General features: G+C 51.5%; 8 protein-coding genes and 1 non-coding gene across 9 annotated transcripts; 4 read left to right on the plus strand and 5 right to left on the minus strand.

The window, feature by feature from the left end:
• The first annotated feature begins 307 nt into the window (after positions 1 to 307).
• Positions 308 to 1,876, plus strand: K460DRAFT_369925 (26S protease regulatory subunit 8). The gene has a single exon (XM_040934054.1). The coding sequence runs from the start codon at positions 518 to 520 to the stop codon at positions 1,769 to 1,771; it is 1,254 nt and encodes a 417-aa protein (XP_040784464.1). The 5' UTR covers positions 308 to 517; the 3' UTR covers positions 1,772 to 1,876.
• Positions 1,877 to 2,527: 651 nt separating this feature from the next.
• On the plus strand, positions 2,528 to 5,598 carry K460DRAFT_294289 (OPT-domain-containing protein; the record flags this gene model as incomplete). The annotated part of the gene is made up of 6 exons (XM_040929482.1): positions 2,528 to 2,579; positions 2,726 to 3,441; positions 3,493 to 3,852; positions 3,902 to 4,055; positions 4,105 to 5,459; positions 5,527 to 5,598. 6 exons carry the CDS (start codon positions 2,528 to 2,530, stop codon positions 5,596 to 5,598), a joined length of 2,709 nt encoding a protein of 902 aa, XP_040784465.1.
• Positions 5,599 to 6,049: 451 nt separating this feature from the next.
• K460DRAFT_398031 (PAP/OAS1 substrate-binding domain-containing protein) lies at positions 6,050 to 8,245 on the minus strand (the record flags this gene model as incomplete). Its single annotated transcript, XM_040936184.1, has 1 exon — positions 6,050 to 8,245. One exon carries the CDS (start codon positions 8,243 to 8,245, stop codon positions 6,050 to 6,052), a length of 2,196 nt encoding a protein of 731 aa, XP_040784466.1.
• A 471-nt stretch (positions 8,246 to 8,716) lies between these two features.
• On the plus strand, positions 8,717 to 11,433 carry K460DRAFT_369927 (uncharacterized protein). Its single transcript, XM_040934055.1, has one exon. The coding sequence runs from the start codon at positions 8,848 to 8,850 to the stop codon at positions 10,945 to 10,947; it is 2,100 nt and encodes a 699-aa protein (XP_040784467.1). The 5' UTR covers positions 8,717 to 8,847; the 3' UTR covers positions 10,948 to 11,433.
• On the minus strand, positions 11,264 to 12,332 carry K460DRAFT_175672 (uncharacterized protein). Its single transcript, XM_040927001.1, has one exon. It carries the CDS (start codon positions 12,267 to 12,269, stop codon positions 11,580 to 11,582), a length of 690 nt encoding a protein of 229 aa, XP_040784468.1. The 5' UTR covers positions 12,270 to 12,332; the 3' UTR covers positions 11,264 to 11,579.
• Positions 12,333 to 12,431: 99 nt separating this feature from the next.
• K460DRAFT_175673 (uncharacterized protein) lies at positions 12,432 to 12,923 on the minus strand. The gene has a single exon (XM_040927002.1). The coding sequence runs from the start codon at positions 12,711 to 12,713 to the stop codon at positions 12,465 to 12,467; it is 249 nt and encodes an 82-aa protein (XP_040784469.1). The 5' UTR covers positions 12,714 to 12,923; the 3' UTR covers positions 12,432 to 12,464.
• A 253-nt stretch (positions 12,924 to 13,176) lies between these two features.
• On the minus strand, positions 13,177 to 13,283 carry K460DRAFT_t64. The gene has a single exon. It is a non-coding gene; the product is annotated as a tRNA-Met (tRNA).
• An 833-nt stretch (positions 13,284 to 14,116) lies between these two features.
• Positions 14,117 to 15,953, plus strand: K460DRAFT_293003 (MFS general substrate transporter; the record flags this gene model as incomplete). The annotated part of the gene is made up of 3 exons (XM_040929387.1): positions 14,117 to 14,381; positions 14,468 to 14,672; positions 14,774 to 15,953. The coding sequence occupies 3 exons, from the start codon at positions 14,117 to 14,119 to the stop codon at positions 15,951 to 15,953; spliced, it is 1,650 nt and encodes a 549-aa protein (XP_040784470.1).
• Positions 15,954 to 16,045: 92 nt separating this feature from the next.
• Positions 16,046 to 17,358, minus strand: K460DRAFT_292936 (DUF383-domain-containing protein; the record flags this gene model as incomplete). Its single annotated transcript, XM_040929382.1, has 4 exons — positions 16,046 to 16,909; positions 16,969 to 17,186; positions 17,240 to 17,285; positions 17,338 to 17,358. The coding sequence occupies 4 exons, from the start codon at positions 17,356 to 17,358 to the stop codon at positions 16,046 to 16,048; spliced, it is 1,149 nt and encodes a 382-aa protein (XP_040784471.1).
• Positions 17,359 to 17,619: the final 261 nt, after the last annotated feature.

A 17,619-nucleotide genomic window follows, 5' to 3' on the forward strand; every position in this document is an offset into this window, starting at 1 on the left:
ATTGCGGATGCAACTCACATTGCCTGCCTGGCCAGCACGAAACACGCTTCGATTTTGAGGGAACTGTCGATTAATCCTGTGATATAGACATGACTCCGTAGCGACATGAAATATGCCAGTAAAATCGTGCTACAGGCCATTGTAGTACCTGTAACGCTCGCTGTCTGGATGGTGCTACCTGTCCACGCGGCGCATGGGCCTGGTCCCGCTTTAGCGGCCATTTCGCGTCTCAAATTTCTTGACCTCTGCGTCTCCCTCTAGCCTATGGAACCGAATACGCCTCATCGAGAGCTGGCGAAGCAGATCACCGCCGGCAACAGTGCGAGCTCGGGCTCGCTGTATTCGCACCTCACTGAGAATCCCTTCTTTGCCGCCGTACGATGGACCCTGGTGGTGGCTTCTTGAGTTGGAGGTGTGCTCACCAGTGCCATAGGGTTTCGGTCTCGCAGCGCTGGGGGTTGCGGCGCGTACAGGCCAGAAAGGACTCCAGCATGGCGCCGCATTCGTGCGCCGGCGTATGCTCGTCGACCTCGAAATAACCCGCCATGACGACGCCTACCCGTGGCTCCTCCAATGGATGACCAACTACCATAGGGCACAGCAAGCTGGCGCGAGACCACTTGCGCAAAACACTGCGCTATCGAGAGTGCTCAATCGCATCGATCCTCGCATGCACCACCTGCAAGTGCAGACTTTCCAGCCACAAGAGGGGCCTTCGCACGCAGCTCACTTTTCCTTTGTGCCAGGGCCCGGCAAACACTTCCTGCGCTACAAGAACGCCTTCATCCTCGTCGATCGACAGCGAGAACGGAACAGTCTGAGCGTCAAGGATGGCGTGCCCTTTGAGACCATCAGTCTCACGACGCTATACTCTCATCGCGAAGTCTTCGAAGACATCTTCGCTGAGGCGCACCAAATCTACCAGCAGTCACAGGAGGGCAAGACGGTCATATACAATTCAATGGGCACCATGTGGCAGCCCTTCGGCGATGCGAAGCGGAAACGCCCCTTGGACTCTGTGGTTCTCGAGCGTGGCGTCAAGGAGAGAATCGTGGAAGACATGGAGGCCTTCATCTCGTCACGCAAGTGGTATCTGGACCGTGGCATACCGTACAGACGAGGCTATCTGCTCTACGGGCCTCCAGGCACAGGGAAAAGCTCCTTCATCCAGGCTGTCGCAGGCCATCTAGACTTCAACATTGCAATTCTGAATGTCAGCGAGCGAGGCCTGACCGACGACCGATTGAACCATCTGCTGACCAAAGTCCCGCGTCGCACGGTAGTGCTGCTAGAGGATGTAGATGTTGCCTTTATGAATCGGAAGACGCCCGGACCAGATGGCTTTGCCAGCGCTTCTGTAACCTTCTCAGGGCTGCTCAACGCGCTGGATGGAGTTGCCAGTGCCGAAGAGCGCATCATATTCTTGACGACAAATCACGTCGAGAGGCTGGACGAGGCTCTCATCCGCCCCGGACGCGTCGACATGACAGTCCGACTTGGTGAAGCGACAGAGTATCAGATTGAGCAGTTGTGGGAACGCTTCTACGCAGAATTTGATGTGAGCGGGGAAGCCAAGCAACGGTTCATGACAAGAGTCAAAGAACTGGGGCTGGTTGACTCGGTGAGCACGGCATCGCTGCAAGGGCTGTTTCTATATAACAAGGATGACGCCGAGGGGGCCATCCGCATGGTAGGGGGCCTCACTGCTGGTCACAAACAACAGCAAGAAGGAGGTCACGCGGGCATACCCGGGCACGTGGACGTCAAGTGAAGCGGAATCATCTAATACATGTGACATGACGTCAGTACGGAATAGCCATGTACCAATATTTGTAGAGCGAAGCAAATTCTGAATGTTCACAACATGTTAGACCCCGGTAGCTGCAGGATGTCATGAATCAGCTGTACCCAGGTTTCTCAACCTAGAGTTATGCAGGAGCAGTGATGATATGCATGCCGCCCGCGCGAGCCGCGCGATTCCCGCACAGCTCGTCACCATTTTACTTTGCGGCCCCCACATCGCGGCCGGATCTAACCGGCTTGACGTTGATGAATTCATGAACTGCAGCTCGTTATTGGCCTGCTGCCCCTAAAGCCTTGTACTCTGGACCAAATTTCCCCACCTCCTCTAATCAGATCCTCGAAAGAATACGGCGCACCCTTGCGTAGCCGCTGAATTTTTTATCTGATCGTCTGATATCGCTGACGTCGCACCAACCCAGTTGGTGTTCGACACCGGCACACCTGCACACGCGCTCTAGTGGCCGCCTACCCACTATCTGTACTTATGGCTGATGAGTCCGGGCCTGAGCTGTCGTCGTCGTCGGTTGTTTCTCTGCGCACTGGTTCGCGCACTGGCGATACGAGCTACGCGGGACCGTCTACCTCTGCCGGCAGCTACGAGCTGAATGCCATTCTGCCTGAAAAAGCAAGAAACATAGCCACAGCTGAAACAAGATCTGATGACGAGCCCGGCCACAAGCACGATCCGTCCCCTCGTCCTCTCGACAAACCTCCTCCCATCGCCATGTCGTCGCGCCCGCTGTTGCTGGTGCGCTCGTCTCCGGCGCAGGGCACAGGTAAGCTGAAGAATGCACTCGCAGCACCCTCCCTTTGAATCGTCTCCAACACCCTGGGACGGCGCGCATTCGCAGTCATGGCACAAACACGCTCTGCTTTGCTTTGCTTTGCTTTGCTTTGCGAATCTATGCTGATTGCAGTCTAGGGTCCTATGGAGGTTTGCCGATCCTGTCTGTGAGCCCTGACGACTCGGATGAGCCTCATGTGACCAATACCTCGCCACGAGGAAGGAGAAAGGGAAAAAGCACTCTCGCCAACGGCAGTGATGACGACACCCGGGGTGTGCCTATTCTTACAGACTCCACTACGCCGCGACGGAGAACAAGAGATGCCAGTCGCAGCAGCAAGACGCTTGATGACGAGTTTGACGGCCAAGAAGAACGCCCACGCACTCGCCCTGACGAAGATGAGGCATCAGACAGCGACGATTTGCACGACATCAAAGGCGATCCGTTAGACAACTCACCTTACTCCCAAGTCAGGGCGTCCGTCGCTGCTACTGACAATACCTCCTTGTCTATAGATACCCCGCGCATGTGGTTTCTCTCCATTTTGTTTTCCATCGCCGGTTCTTCGACCAACCTATTTTTTTCCCTACGATACCCTAGCGTCAGCCTCACTCCTATTATTGCTCTTTTGCTCGTTCACCCTCTTGGTCTCCTTTGGGATCGACTCTTCAAACGACTAGATGACCCGGAGGAAATCTTCATCAATGGATCTCTTCAAAAGCGATCGATTGCCACGGCTACGTTGAAACGACGATTACGGCTCTGGCTTGCACAAGGCCGCTGGAACGAGAAGGAACATTGTTGCGTCTACGTCAGCAGCAATGTGTCTTTCGGCTTTGCTTTCGCTACAGATGTCAGTCGTCTGAATTCAAGTCGGTAACTTGCGATGCTAATCAACATACAGGTCATTGTCGAGCAAGTCAAGTTCTACCACCAGGACCTTGGCATCATGTACCAAATCCTGCTTATTCTTTCTACTCAAATCCTAGGCTATTCCCTTGCTGGCATCACGCGCCGCTATCTCGTTCGGCCCAGCGGCATGATATGGCCGAGTACTCTGGTTTCTACTGCCATGTTCACAGCTCTGCACAGGGACGAGAACAAGCCAGCCGATGGTTGGACGATATCACCGCGCAAGTTCTTCGGTCGCATATTCTTAGGCTCGGTCGCCTTCTATTTTCTTCCCGGTCTACTTTTCCCTGCGTTGAGCTATTTCAGCGTCATCACGTGGTTCGCACCCAACAATGTTGTTGTTGCTAACCTTGTACGTTGATTTCTCGTCCCTCGAGTAAATTCATGCTAATGCTTCGCAGTTTGGAATTGCATCTGGTCTTGGATTATTCCCGTTGACCTTCGACTGGGCGCAAATTGCCTACATTGGATCACCGCTTGTCACACCATTTTGGGCTGCCATGAACATTTTTGGTGGTCTTGTTGGTGTCATGTGGATTGCGGCACCGATAATGTGTAAGTGGTTCGTAGCACTACATATGCACAAAATACTGACAAGGTACAGATTACAAGAACGTCATGTACTCCTCCTACATGCCCATCTTATCAGCTGCGGTATGGGACAACAGAGGCAAGCCGTACAATGTCAGCAAAATTCTCACAAAAGACTTTTTGTTCGACGAGGAAGCGTACAAAGAGTACAGCCGGGTTTACCTCCCAATCACCTACGTTCTTAGCTACGCGCTTCAGTTTGCCGCTTTGACTGCTCTACTCTCGCATACTGGGTTGTGGCACGGCAAAGATATCTGGAGGCAGTGGCGACGCTCGTGGGTGGAAATCCGAAAGGAGGCGACATCAGTCGATTATCAGCCATTGATGAACAGCGCAGAGGGCGACGACCGTCCCACATCGCCCGCCACATATCGAGTGTCAAAATCCAGGACAACCTCAGAACCCGAAATTGAAGACCTGTTGAACTCGGAAGATGTGCACAATCGCCTCATGCGAAAATACGACGATGTACCAATAGCCTGGTACATACTGACTGGCGTCAGCATGGCCGCTGTTGGTGTATTTGTCGTTGAGTACTATCCAGTCCATCTACCTTGGCATGGTCTGTTACTAGCACTGGGCATTGGCGCAGTCCTCTTCATCCCGATTGGCATCGTGATGGCCATCACCAATCAGCAAAGTAGCATATATCTCATATGCCAGTTGATCTGCGGCGCCATCTTCCCCGGCCGACCAGTCGCAAACATGGTCTTTACTACCTTTGGCTACATTTCCTCCACACAAGGCTTGAAGTTCGCCTCCGATCTCAAGCTCGGCCACTATATGAAGATCCCCCCGCGTATCCTCTTCAAGCTCCAGCTGTCCGTCACCATCATCTCTAGTTTGACTCAGATCGGCGTGCTCAACTGGATGCTGAATTACATCCCCGGTATCTGCACACCACAAGCCATCAATGGATTCAACTGCCCAATCGCCCGCGTCCACTTCAACGGCAGCATCTTGTGGGGCGTGGTAGGACCCAAACGCTTCTTCGGCGTAGGTGCCCTCTATCGGCCCCTCATATGGGCTTTCCTCGTTGGCGCAATAGCACCAGTAATCCTCTGGTACTTTGCCCGCAACAACCGCAAATCCATTTTGCGCAAAGTCAATCTCGCTGTTGTATTTGGCAGCCTGAGCTGGATTCCGCCCGCCACAGGACTCAACTTCTCCGTCTGGGCCATCGTGTGTTATATATTCAACTACGAGATCCGGAACCGACGGAAGAATTGGTGGAAGAAGTACAACATGATGCTTAGCGCAGCGCTAGACTCTGGCCTGGCCTTTGGCGTTGTGGTCATCTTCTTCGGCATCGTCTTCCCCGGCTGGATGAGTGGATTCAAGTGGTGGGGTACCGAGGTCTACAAACAGGTAAGTCACTCACTCGAGTCTTTCAAACAGGAAATAGCGAAAACGGATGCTAACATTGTCGTTGCAGGGCTGCGATTGGAAAGCTTGCCCGTACAAGACCGTACCCAAAGGCGAGACCTTTGGGCCGCCAAAATGGTGATATTTTGAAAACTACTACTACTCGCGTTGAGCGCTTTTGTTGCATCCGTTGCATTGGTCACTGGCGTCTCTCAAAGAAAGCGTTGCATTGAAACGGGAAAAGACTTGGATACACTAACGCATATCGGCGTACCGGGAGTACGACTATTTTTATTTTTGCATTTTGGATAGAATGCAATTGCTTCATGACTGCCTTATTGAGATATCTTGACTACATGCGTTTTCGTGACGGAGTAACTAGGATGTTTTTCCATTGAGAGCTAGAAACCATGCCGTGGATAGCGTTATATGGGTTGTTCAACATTGAATATAGAACACATCATCAATACAGCCTACAATGCTAATCATAGCCACTTCGGAGCCAGTGTTGCCAACATGTGATGCTATTACATAGAGTGAGAGAGACACACTCCGTGAACAGCGAAAGGTCTTAGATAACTATGCCATCCAAATTACCCTACACGTTGCTGGCTGTCTTCCTCGGCCTGGCCCGTGCCGTCGACTTTCTCCGCTGTCGTCTTCTGCGGCGCTCCTACCTCTTCGGGATTCAGTGTGGGCGCCGACAGCACGGTCTCGAAAACCTCATCGAAAATGCCCCCCTCTGGCTGCACTCCCTGCCCAATAGCTCTCAGTATCCTCCCAACTCGGCGGATTTCATCTCGAATCGCCACGACACCTCGATGCGTAACGGTCCTCGCGACGTTGTGATCGAGCTCGAAGGGATCCTCAATGGCAAACAAGTACCGATTCGTGACTTTCTTCTCTGCCGTGATCTTCGTCGTGGCGCTGACCCATCCCTTGCTCTGCTTCGACTGGATGCCGCCTTGTGTACGGAGTGATAGAACCTCGTTAGTCCAGTAGAACTGCGGCGGCCGCGGACCGTAAAAGTACGCCGGGGTGCCCGCGTAGTACTGGAAGAAGCCACGAAGAAGTGCACCGACCGACTGTGTGTTCTGCGTGAGCCGGCCTGCTTGTGCTGCTTCGGTGATTTCCTGCTCGTTGCGCCAGAAGCGAACGCTGTAGCCACTGACGGTGGTCCCCATAAACTTCGCAAGGCCTGCGACGTCCGTCGGTTGGGGGATGGAGTGTTGGAGATTGGGGCAGACTGGTGGTTGGGCAATGTTTACGAGGTAGTGCACGACCATCAAAACCCAACCGTAAGAAGATAGTGTGCCGGAATAGGCACTGTTAATTTTGCGGCGCTTTGCCCAGGCCTTGACGAAGAGGACTATAGGGCGTACGCGAGGATCAGTGAGAGAGTAGCAGCGGAGCATATGGGTGTTGTGAATGCCGAGGGGATTCTCGAAGTTGATATCGCATTGAATACCTACGCCAGTCTTTGGAAAGTCGAGTGGTCCAATGGCCCTTTCCCGCGTCCAGACCTTCTCGGCGCGAGGTTGCTGTTTTTTGGCGGCAGTGTTGCTGGTTCCGTTGCTGTTGACTTCATCTGGTCTGGCAGCTAATGTAGGAGCATTACTCTTCATCGGCTCGTCTTTTGAGCGTGTCTTTTGTTGTGCCTTGGTAGCCGATTGAGAGCCAAGCTCTGGGAAGCCTTCACCAATCACCGAGCTGTTCGCACGTTGCGTGGGCTCAGCAGACTTTTCGCCATCAGCCTTTACCAGTGGTTTCGGCTTCGACGAAGGCTTTAGTGGACCATCACCAGGATTCCCTTCCTCTTCAGGGAGACCATCCCATTTCTTGCGATCTTCGCAAAGGGCAGCATACAGCGCATCTGTCGGATTCTGGCATATCTTCAAAATCGGCACTCGTGTCTTCGTAAGCAGACGACCGCCCAGCTTGGCATCGAGCACTGCGCGTCCCAGGAGACGCGGAATGCTGCGATCAATTTCTACCACGTCTGATCTGGAAGGGTCATTCCACTTTGTCACAACTGCAAGATCCATGTCCGAGCCAGGCATGCCAAATCCTGAAGCCAAACTACCGAAGCCGACTAGTGAATGGGTGGCTATATCTCCGGGGTAATTCTCAGCAAAAGCTTGCTGCAAGATGCGCTCGAGGTGCTTTCTGAATGCCTCCTTTTCCTCCAGCTCAGCAAGACTCATTTCGATTCCTGGGATCTCTTGTGTCGCTAGGTGGTCCAGGTGCTCGATCTGTGCCGTTGGGTCTTCCCGAGGCTGTGTAGCGTTGTGCTGAGGTGGATAGGAGGCTTGTGACCGTAGTGATGAGCTTGCTTGTCCCTGAACTGGCAGCATAGCATTACCCGACGGCCTTTGAAGCACCGTTGGGGTTTGGGTTGTGCGCTGGTTATAAGACCTTGGTGGCATCCGCCCAGAGTGCCTACTCTGATCTCCTGGTGATGCGTTTTGTGAATAGCCTGCTTGGGGCGGTTGGTAGCGTTGACTTGATGGATATACCCTCCCCGCTACCATGGGCGATTGGTTTGTCGGACCATTCGCGCGCCATCTTTGGCCCTGATCAGCGTAGTTTTGGTAGTTCCTCTCGAAGCCGTGAGAGACACCGCCGCGTCCATATCCACGTCCATGTCCACGCCCTGGCCGATGCTGCGATGATTGAGGGTTTTGAGGGCCTTGGTTAGTCTGTTCGCTGGTAATTGTCCCATTGCCGAGAACCATATTCCGCATTTGGTTTTCCAGTCCATTGGACGTTGACGTATTCTCCTGTGCCATTATGGTGGATTAGTGCAAACAACGCGTCGTTATATGTATGTAGATGGGTAGTGGTTCTCGGAGAATCGAGGTAGTGGGCAGTGCCAAAAGAGAATCACATCCAATATGGATAAGAAGTCGTCGCAGACAGCTTTGGCCAACAGCAAGACGAGACGAGACGGGCTTGTACTAGTAGCTTAGTGCTGTCACGGGCGGGTTTGCTGGGGATTTGGAGCTCGTGATGGTGTTCCTGATTGCCAATGGAGCAATCGGTGGCCCAGAGGAACGACGCAAAAGTAGACTTGACACTGCTGCTCTTGTGATGCCTTTCCAGAGGAGTGCGCTGTATGAGGATAGCAGGCACGATGAAGCCGCGAGTAATGGTGTTACACTCCCAACCTTTTTGGATACCGGAGAGAGGGTTGTTCCGAATCGGCTTGGCGCGTTAGAGGCCCGAGGCGGAGTGGAGCTGTGACGACCCTAGCTTACAGTACCCTCCTCCTCCGACTCTTACTGTCTTCAACAAAGCCTGGCAGGCCTCAACACGGTCTTTATCTCCCGACCCTCGCTCCCTCTCGCATTCTTCTCCATAGCCTTAGCAACTACACCCAACCACGCTCGCTATGAACGGAAATGCACCGGCGCCTCTTGCGCCCGCAGCACCTACAGCTGCGAATGGCCAGCCGCCAGTCCGCCGCCGTCGCCCGCGTCCCCAGGCCGACCCTTTATTAAAACCGCGTCGGCCACTGCAGAACATCACCCGGCCTCTGGTGTCTCTGACGCAGATGAACGAGAGCAAGAAGCCCGCGCCCGGCTCGACTGTCAACGACGGCACTCAGACCCAGGACGCGCTGCGGCACGAGTTCCTCGCTCAAGGCGCCCGCGCCTTCCCCTTGGTCGTGACGCGCCGCGACCTGAAAGAGCTGCGACACCACGTCATGCGTCTACAGAGTAAAGACCGCATCGACATCGCAAGCAAGGAGCAGTTCACGGCGCCAATCCGCCTCCACCGTCGAGACCCCCGTGCGCCGCCAAGTGGAGCAGGCTCCCATTTCGAAGAGGAGGAAACAAAGGAAGACCTCGAAGAGATCAAGGAGCGCGAACGCATCGAGCAGCAGAAAGAAGAGCGCCGCAAGGTTCGCGAAGAGAACCAGGCTAAGATTGCGCCTACGGGTACAAAGCCAAATGCTTTCCAGAAGAAGACAGAGCAGAAGTACCGGCCCGATGATACACCCGAGGCGAAGAAGCGACAGCTGCTGCGCTACGAAGAGACACTTCCTTGGCATCTAGAAGATTTCGAGAACAAGCAGACATGGGTTGGCACCTACGAATCCGAGCTTTCCGAGGCTCACGTTATGCTCTCCACCAGCAACCCCAACGACCCGCACAATAGTGCCATCCAGTTAAAACCCTTGGAGCGCTGGTATAGGTTCAACGTCAAAGGCAAAGTTAAGCCCGCGGGTGATGATCTCGACAAGGTCATGTACAAAGTCGAGAACGTACCTGGATTCCTCAAGAACATCGAGAGGCGCGCCGAAAGACGAGAGGCCGATGCTGAGAAGGCGCGAAACCGCTATGGGCTGAGCACCCGTGTGGGTGGTGGTGCCGATGACGAGGGCAGGATCCGGAGAGTGCGCAACGACGACGAAGGCGGCTATGTCAAGCGTGAAGCAGATGCCGACGATATTGACTTCAATCTCGAAGAAGACTTTGCCGACGATGAAGAAGGTCTCAACGGCCTCTTCGAGGGCGAGGAACAAGACGTCAAGGAAGCTTCTGAAAAGCTAAAGCGAGACCAACTTCAAGCCGCCCTTTGGGAACGCCCAGACGAGCAAGAACTACAGCGGAAAGAAGAGCAGGAGCGCAAATTAGCTGACGAGTTGAAGGCTATGGAGAAGATCACGAGAAAAACACTGGCGAAGCGCGAGAAGCAGTACGACTACCTAGACAGCGACCAGGAGAACCCCTATTTGACACAAAGTGAATCCGACACCGACTCCGAAACAGAGAGACAGCGGGCTAAAGAGGAAGAAGAGAAAAAGAAAGCAGCCGAACAGAATGGCAAAGCCCCCGATGGCGGTAACGCTCCGTCTGGCACGTCCTCCAAGGGCTCCAACACCCCATCAGGGAGCCACAAACCCGTTGATAGCAAGAGCAAGAAACGACCTGGCTCTCCTAACCTCTCAGAAGCTAGTGGCAACGAGTCGTCAAGGAAGAAGCACAAGAAGAACCGCGACAAGCTTGCCGATGGCTCACGCAAATCATCGCTCGCGAACCTCAAGGGTGCTGCATCTGGTAGTGACAGTGAGATGACGGATGCCGGCAAGATCAAGAGAAAGAAGGAGAGGAAAGACAAGAATAGGATTGTTCTTGGCGGATCTCCCAGCGGCAGCCCTGGCACTAGTCGTGCAGGCAGCCCGACAGCCTCATCCCAGCTAAATGGCAGTCGCGCTGGAAGTCCTAGCTCCGCGAGCAAACCTGCCATTCCCTCCGCTAAAGAGATCTACGATTCGCTTCCTCCTCAGGGCATGAACATCCAGAATCTGATAGCAAATTTCAAGGGCCGCGTTGACAAGACTAACAGCCAACTGTTCATCAAGCTTGTCAAGGCTGTCTCCAGCTTTGACAAGCAGAAGAGCTGGTTGACGCCTTTGGAGAAGATGCCGTCTGAGGAGCATATCAGCGCCTTCATGTCTGCAACGAATCAGCCCAAGGCCACATAGAATGGGCGGTCATGGGTGTGAGCCAAATCGATAAATTGTGAATATCGTGGGGGCATTTTGGAGTGGCTTCTAGCCTAGGTTATGTGCAAATCTTTTAAAGGTCATCTTCACAGGGGTGCAGGTTTTCTTATCCCCATATTTATAGATTAACCTTCCCTCCTGTGTAGTGGAAGACATGCGGTTCTGGAACAATCTGGATTCATGAACGTCGCATACCCAAATATTTTCCTGTAAAAAGAACTACCTTTGCCCAGTAATGATCAAGCGGCCTTTGCACATAATCTAGTCGACACTAAATTAAGGACTGCAGACAACTAAGGTTGAGATTTCACTTTTGTGGGGGTCTTAATAGCGCACCTTTAACTGGTGACATTATCTTCTATGTTATTGACTAGTATTGTAACTAATGAATTAATTCGCCTCGTCGCTATAGCTGCGCGATACTTTAACCCTAGCTAGTAAGTTGACAAATTGGATAGAAAGGCACTCGCGAGTACGCAAGACGCAACTGATTTAGTGCACAGCGCAGCCTTCATCCAATTTTTACATATTCCAAACGTGCAGCATGGAGCCCTCAGAAAGTGAAGGTATCTTGAATGGCTAGAGATCTTTAGGATCTACTTAGAGAGAAACTACTTTGTGTCGAGAGTCCCACAGCATGCTTTGCGGAAACAATTAATACAGAGCCAGAGATTACTAATTCCAGATCGAGGTCGAACTGCCGGTCTTTCATTCTTCATCTTGTTCTGCCCTAATAGCCTTTCACACTTAACATTCTGACAGCAGGCGATACCTGCCCTCTTTGCTCTTAGCCCTCGTTTCGCTTTCACGTGTATGGTTCCCGATGCTTTTGCAGTTCTTACTGCCGCGCTAAAGCAGGGTTGACAAAGCCACGTGCCACTGATACCATCTTTTGGTGCTATTCCTGGACGCTCTTTCTTGATTGAATCGACATGTGGCCCAAATTTCCATTCGCAAGCTGTTCTTCCACATTTCACCTGACCAGAGTCCTTCACTAGCTGCCGCTTCTCTTGTCCTTTAAAGCTTCGCTCCCAACAGCTTGGGCAGACATACTTTGCCTCTGTTCTCAACCATATTGACTTTTTGAGGGGTGTTAGTCCACAATGAAGACAGGTAGTAGGACGCGGATCGCATTTGCGAAAGCCTTGTCGTACAGGCCACGAGTGATTAAGAGGCTCGATGCCGGAGAAGCTTCCTACGCCTGGTATAGTTTCACGACATGCTTCGTACCAGTCGAACATCGCCTTCGGGGTGAATTGCTTCCTTTGGCCTCCGTCACCAAGAGAACCCAGCAGCACCATAATCACTCCTTCGGCCAGAAGGGGCCAAAATGTAGAGTTCAAAGGACAGAATCCAAAAGCAACAGCACAGAGGTCTATTGTGCAACCAGGCCTTATAAAAAACTAGTAATAATAGCCCTTTTTTAAGTAGGCTTCCTTAGAGAAATTATTAAAAATATATTAATCGTATTCTAACTATCTTTGAAGTCTGCTTCCTTAACCTGTAGCAGAACTAACGTATAAACCTAACGTGTGACCCTCTTTATCTGTAACAATATCAATGTATACAATCCACCCACTAAGCTTGTCGTCTTGCCGGGGGAGCGCGAGTAGATCATCACCTGTAACACCCGGCCTCCCTAAGACTTCTTGGATTTCTTGAGGAATGTGAAGTAGTAGAATATTCACAATTTCATTGGGTTCAAGCTTGCTAAGTGCGATCGAAAAGTTTACTGAAAGCGGCATATCGGATTTAGTTCCACGCAAAAGGCGGGGGTTTGATTGAATAAGATCATTTAGGCAGTGAATTATACTACTTAGATGTTACTTAAACTGTCTTCTATATCCATTTGGGTTTGGAGAGAGATTGTTAACCTGGCTAAAGTGTTTAGATCTAGAAGCGATTCTGCGAAAGGTGGCTGTAGTGACTGCAGGTTGCGCATAGGTGGGACGAAGTGTTATCCTAATAGATACTATCTGTAAGAAGGGATAGCTTAGTCTTATGTGTTACTCAAATTGTTATTTCTTTCTCAAACATGACTTCCAAATAAATTAGTGCAAGAAGTTAAGTACAGAACTTCACGAACAACTCACTAGTGACCTTGTCGAGGTTATTACGTAATCGGTGCATTGGCAACAGGAGCTCCGAATAGCTCCGATAGACGCAGACGGAAAAAAAGGATTGCTTTCTACCCCAAAAAAAAAACAATGCTCCCTGCCAGGATCGAACTGGCGACCTTAGGATTACTCTAGGCAAGGCTAGATCATATATGAATAATATGAGACCTACGTGATAGCCAACTACACCAAGGAAGCTTTCTATGTTGATGCTGATAATGTAAATAAAGAGTAATATATACTCTACACACATAAGCGAGCAGGCAGCTGCGTTTAGCCTCCCATTGTCTTGTTAGAAAAAAAAGGGACACTTTTCGCTTATGTTAACGGCCTGTGCTCAAGTCTCATTTTTTTTGGGGAACAGGTAGTGCCCCGCCACTAAGGGCGGAAATAATCCGTGGCCGATGAGATAAGCTACACCTCACTAACTAATCTTTGCGCTTGAGCCCATGAGTGGTACAGGCTTGGACTCATGGGTTGAGACTTCATTTGATAACCTTCGCGTTTGCAACACAATTTTGGAGGCCCACGGCAGGCAAACATTGGAAGCAGCTTTGGGGATCGACGTGAAGGCATGGGAGTCCGATCATGACTATGACGAGCTAGAGGGATTACCCTTATCAGGGGATGTCTTGTATTTTGACAACGAGTGGTGGGCCGACTCAGATGACGAGGATGAATTTGGACCCTCGCATTTTTGCAATTTTGTCGCTATAGCACTCTTTCACCTCTGTAGGAATCCGTACTGGACTCGCCTGTGGTTAATTCAGGGACTAGCCGTTAGCCCGATCTGTTCGACCCTCGACTGGGGCGAGTCGAGCGTGACCCTTCGGGTAGTTTTAGCGCTTGCGGGATATCTCTTGCAACAAGATTTTCGAGTAACCCGTCATGGACTTTTGATGCTGCATATCGCTCAACGTTTCTGCATATTTCCTTCTTTCATTGTGCCATATCTTTTGAAATTTATTTTTGCGCATCGTCAGCCTTCATTGGACAGGTTTCACGAACTTAACATCCATGTACGACATACAATGACACCTACCGGACTAAATCATGGGGGCGGGGGTCCGAGCACACGGGTTCCGGTCGAATTACCAAGCTCGACTTTAATTTCGACATCAACACCACGGGAAGAGCTGGGGAGTGTAGATGTAAAAGAAGCGCAGAAAGAGTCATCGTTATGGAGGAGAATTTACAGGGTTCTGACTTGGACACCACCGAATTGTCGCTGGGATCCTGATAGACCGCCGCAATTCTCGATGAGCATGAATGTGCTGTTTGCTTTTGCTGCTGGATGTACGTCACAACCACTCTAGCCCTTGAATTAACCAAGGAAGTTCCTGCTGTTCGTCTTGAGATTGTGCTGATTCAAGTTTATCAAGTTACCGTTGCGAATCTCTACTACAACCACCCGATTTTGAACATCTTGGCACATGATTTCGGAGTCAGGTATGAGCAAGTCGCGCAGATACCGACGGTCATGCAAGCGGGTTATGCGGCTGGGCTGTTATTTTTATGTCCGTTGGGAGATTTGCTACCGCGAAGGCCGTTTGTGTGTGGATTGGTGCTATTTACTGCAACCATGTGGTATGTATGAACGCCTTCAAGACTCCTTACCCCATATCTGTTTGTTCATAGAGGCATAGAAGAGTTTCGGGATGTGGCGTACGTACTGACTCCATGGATAGGCTAGGTCTCTGCCTTACAAATGACTTGGGAACGTTTACCGCCATCTCTTTCATAACAGCCGTCACTACCGTCACTCCACAGCTTATGCTTCCCCTCGTTGGTGACCTCGCGCCACCGAATCGCCGCGCGGCAGCCCTTTCAGTGGTAGTTTCTGGTCTCATGCTCGGCGTCCTAGTAGCCCGCGTGCTCTCCGGCACAATGGCGAACTTTGTAACCTGGCGCGCCGTGTATTGGATGGCCCTTGGCCTGCAATATCTCATCTTCATCCTACTCTGGCTCTTTATGCCAGACTACCCAGCGACAAATCCGGGAATGAACTACTTCAGGATCCTGTGGGATATCGTGAAGATGCTGTTCAAGCACCCCGCCCTCGTCCAAGCCTGTCTGGCTGGCATGTTCTGCTCTGCGCCCTTTACATCGTTCTGGACTACCTTGACTTTCTTGCTGGCTGGAGATCCGTACCATTATTCCTCTCTGGCTATCGGTCTATTCGGGTTGATAGGTATAGCAGGCATGCTCGTCTCGCCTGTATATGCACGCCTCGTAACAGACCGCTTTGTGCCGCACTTCTCCGTCCTCTTCGGTCTCTCTTGCTCGCTCACGGCCGTTGTCCTAGGCACATATATCGGAACTTTCAACGTTTCGGGGCCCATTCTACAAGCCCTACTACTGGACTTTGGCAACCAAACCGCGCAGATCGCTAATCGAAGTTCCATCTATGCGATTGAACCAAGGAGGAGGAATGGTGTAAACACAGCGTTCATGGTGGCTACGTTTTGCGGACAACTTATCGGCACCGCAGCTGGGAATCACATATATGCCGCAGCGGGCTGGATTGGCTCAGGTAGCACGAGCGTCGGCTTCATCTGTGCGGCGATACTAGTGATTGTGGCGAGAGGACCTTGGGAGGAGAAATGGGTGGGTTGGAGGGGTGGATGGTCCATGATCAAGAAGGACAAAAACAGCGCGGATGGTAAGACGGCGGAGAAAGAGATGCATGGACGTGAGGGGACGGGGGATGAGGAGTTGGGCGCGCGGGAGAAGGTGCTGGAGGAACTTGCGGCTGAAGAAAGAAACGAGAGCCCTCTACATAGTGGTGGGTTGAAAGAGAAGGAAAGCAATAGTGACAAAAGTGATACAAGTAGCCTGGATGGTCAAATTAGACCGATCAAGGTATGATATAGAGGGCATATGAGAGGTTCGTACATATCGCATACTTGCATATATTGGCGTCTTTGATATGCTTGCTCCAACGTGTTCGATGTGGAGATCTATAAAATATCAATGATTTGCTCATCTTCATCCTCCTCTTCATTCTTCAGTTCCACCATCTTTCCACCCCCACCCCCACCAACAGCATCTGGCATGGCTGTCTCTTCGCCCTCCTCGTCCCTCATCAGGATCTGCACCACGCGATCACACGCTTCCCGAACGCCTTCATCGTCAGTATGCAGATGACACTCCCTCACAATGGGATACACCTTGACCCCCCTCAATGCCGCTCGGCCTTCTTTTGTAGTGCTTAGTAGCAACAAGGATTCCAGATGCGTCTTCATGATTTCCACGTCCTTCTCGCGCTCCTTGTCCGGCTCGAGCAATTGCAATTCATCCAACATACCCTCAGTGTCCTCATCAGAATATTCTTCTGGGCCCATGAGTGGGAGTAGAATGTAAGGTAAGAGGTTCGCGCCGATCGAAGGAGGTGGTAGGCTCGGATCTGGAGACAGATTGGAGAGCAGAACCGGGTGTGCGGGCACATGGAAGCAAACGTTCTTGATCGTGGATGCTACGCCTAGGCGTCGGATATGCGAAGCGTGATCGGTGAAGACTTGGATCTTTGTGATGGGGATGATGTTCGAATCGTGCTCTTGGGGCGTTGTGAGGTATTCGCGGCCCTTTGGAAACTTGGCCAAGTCGGCGAAGAAGTACGACAGATAATCGAAATCTGCATGCTTGTTGTAAGCCCCTTCAGCACCTTTGACAAAGCAGTCCATGAGCTGATCCATGGCCCATGTCGACTTGGACAGCTCCTTTGGTATATCGCGCTTCAGCTCCAAGACTCTTTGTAGTGAGTCATCCTTCGCCATGTTGGCGAGGAGCATTGCGATCTCATTCGCATTCTGCTCTTTGGGGTTCTACCTCATACGTCAGAGGCGGGCATCCTTCTAAGCATAAGCATGGGGAACTGACATACGGTTATCCGTGAGAGTAGCGTCTCTAGCAGCGCGTCATCCTTGGCCAGCTCCGTTAGGATTTCGGTGTCTGATGAGATGTTGATGAGGATGGTGAGCGCATTCTTCGCTATCTCCGTATAGTCTTTGACGAGGAGCTTGAGATCCTTGACGGGCTCTAGCTGGTTGCGCTTGAAGAGAGGTATGTTTGTTTGCGAGTATCCGATGACATGTTCCACGGCTGTTGTATGTGAGCGGTGTCTATGGTGGGGTGGTGGGGGTGGTTCTTCTGACCGACTTGTCGGATCTGCGTATTGCCGTGGTGCAGGAACTCGACGAGCTGGAACACTATATTAGTACTAGGTCTGCAATAGCATGTGGAGAAGTCATACCTCTTCTAATTCTGTCGGCATCGTGTAGGTTACGCTGCAATGCGACCGCGAATGATGACGAGCCTTGAACTTTTTCTCGGCTAAAAAATAAGGTTATCGATAAGCCTAATGCGCAGTTAGCGCCTCCTGCTTCCCAGGCCTCGCGCTGATTTATCGCGAGCCCCAAGCCACAGTAAGACAATAAGTGATGTGGTTGATTAGTTCATGTAAAACATGTTATACTTCCTATTCCGGCTTCATAATGGTCTGATCATGCATATTTCATAAGCCATGTAAATCCAT

This window comes from Cucurbitaria berberidis (genome assembly GCF_010015615.1).
Source record: "Cucurbitaria berberidis CBS 394.84 unplaced genomic scaffold K460scaffold_5, whole genome shotgun sequence".
Classification (NCBI taxonomy): Eukaryota; Fungi; Ascomycota; class Dothideomycetes; order Pleosporales; family Cucurbitariaceae; genus Cucurbitaria; species Cucurbitaria berberidis.

Coding starts and splice junctions, on each gene's coding strand:
- K460DRAFT_175672 (XM_040927001.1), bottom strand. CDS start 12,269: ATGGTGCTGCTGGGTTCTCTTGGTGACGGAGGCCAAAGGAAGCAATTC.
- K460DRAFT_369925 (XM_040934054.1), top strand. CDS start 518: ATGCTCGTCGACCTCGAAATAACCCGCCATGACGACGCCTACCCGTGG.
- K460DRAFT_175673 (XM_040927002.1), bottom strand. CDS start 12,713: ATGCCGCTTTCAGTAAACTTTTCGATCGCACTTAGCAAGCTTGAACCC.
- K460DRAFT_369927 (XM_040934055.1), top strand. CDS start 8,848: ATGAACGGAAATGCACCGGCGCCTCTTGCGCCCGCAGCACCTACAGCT.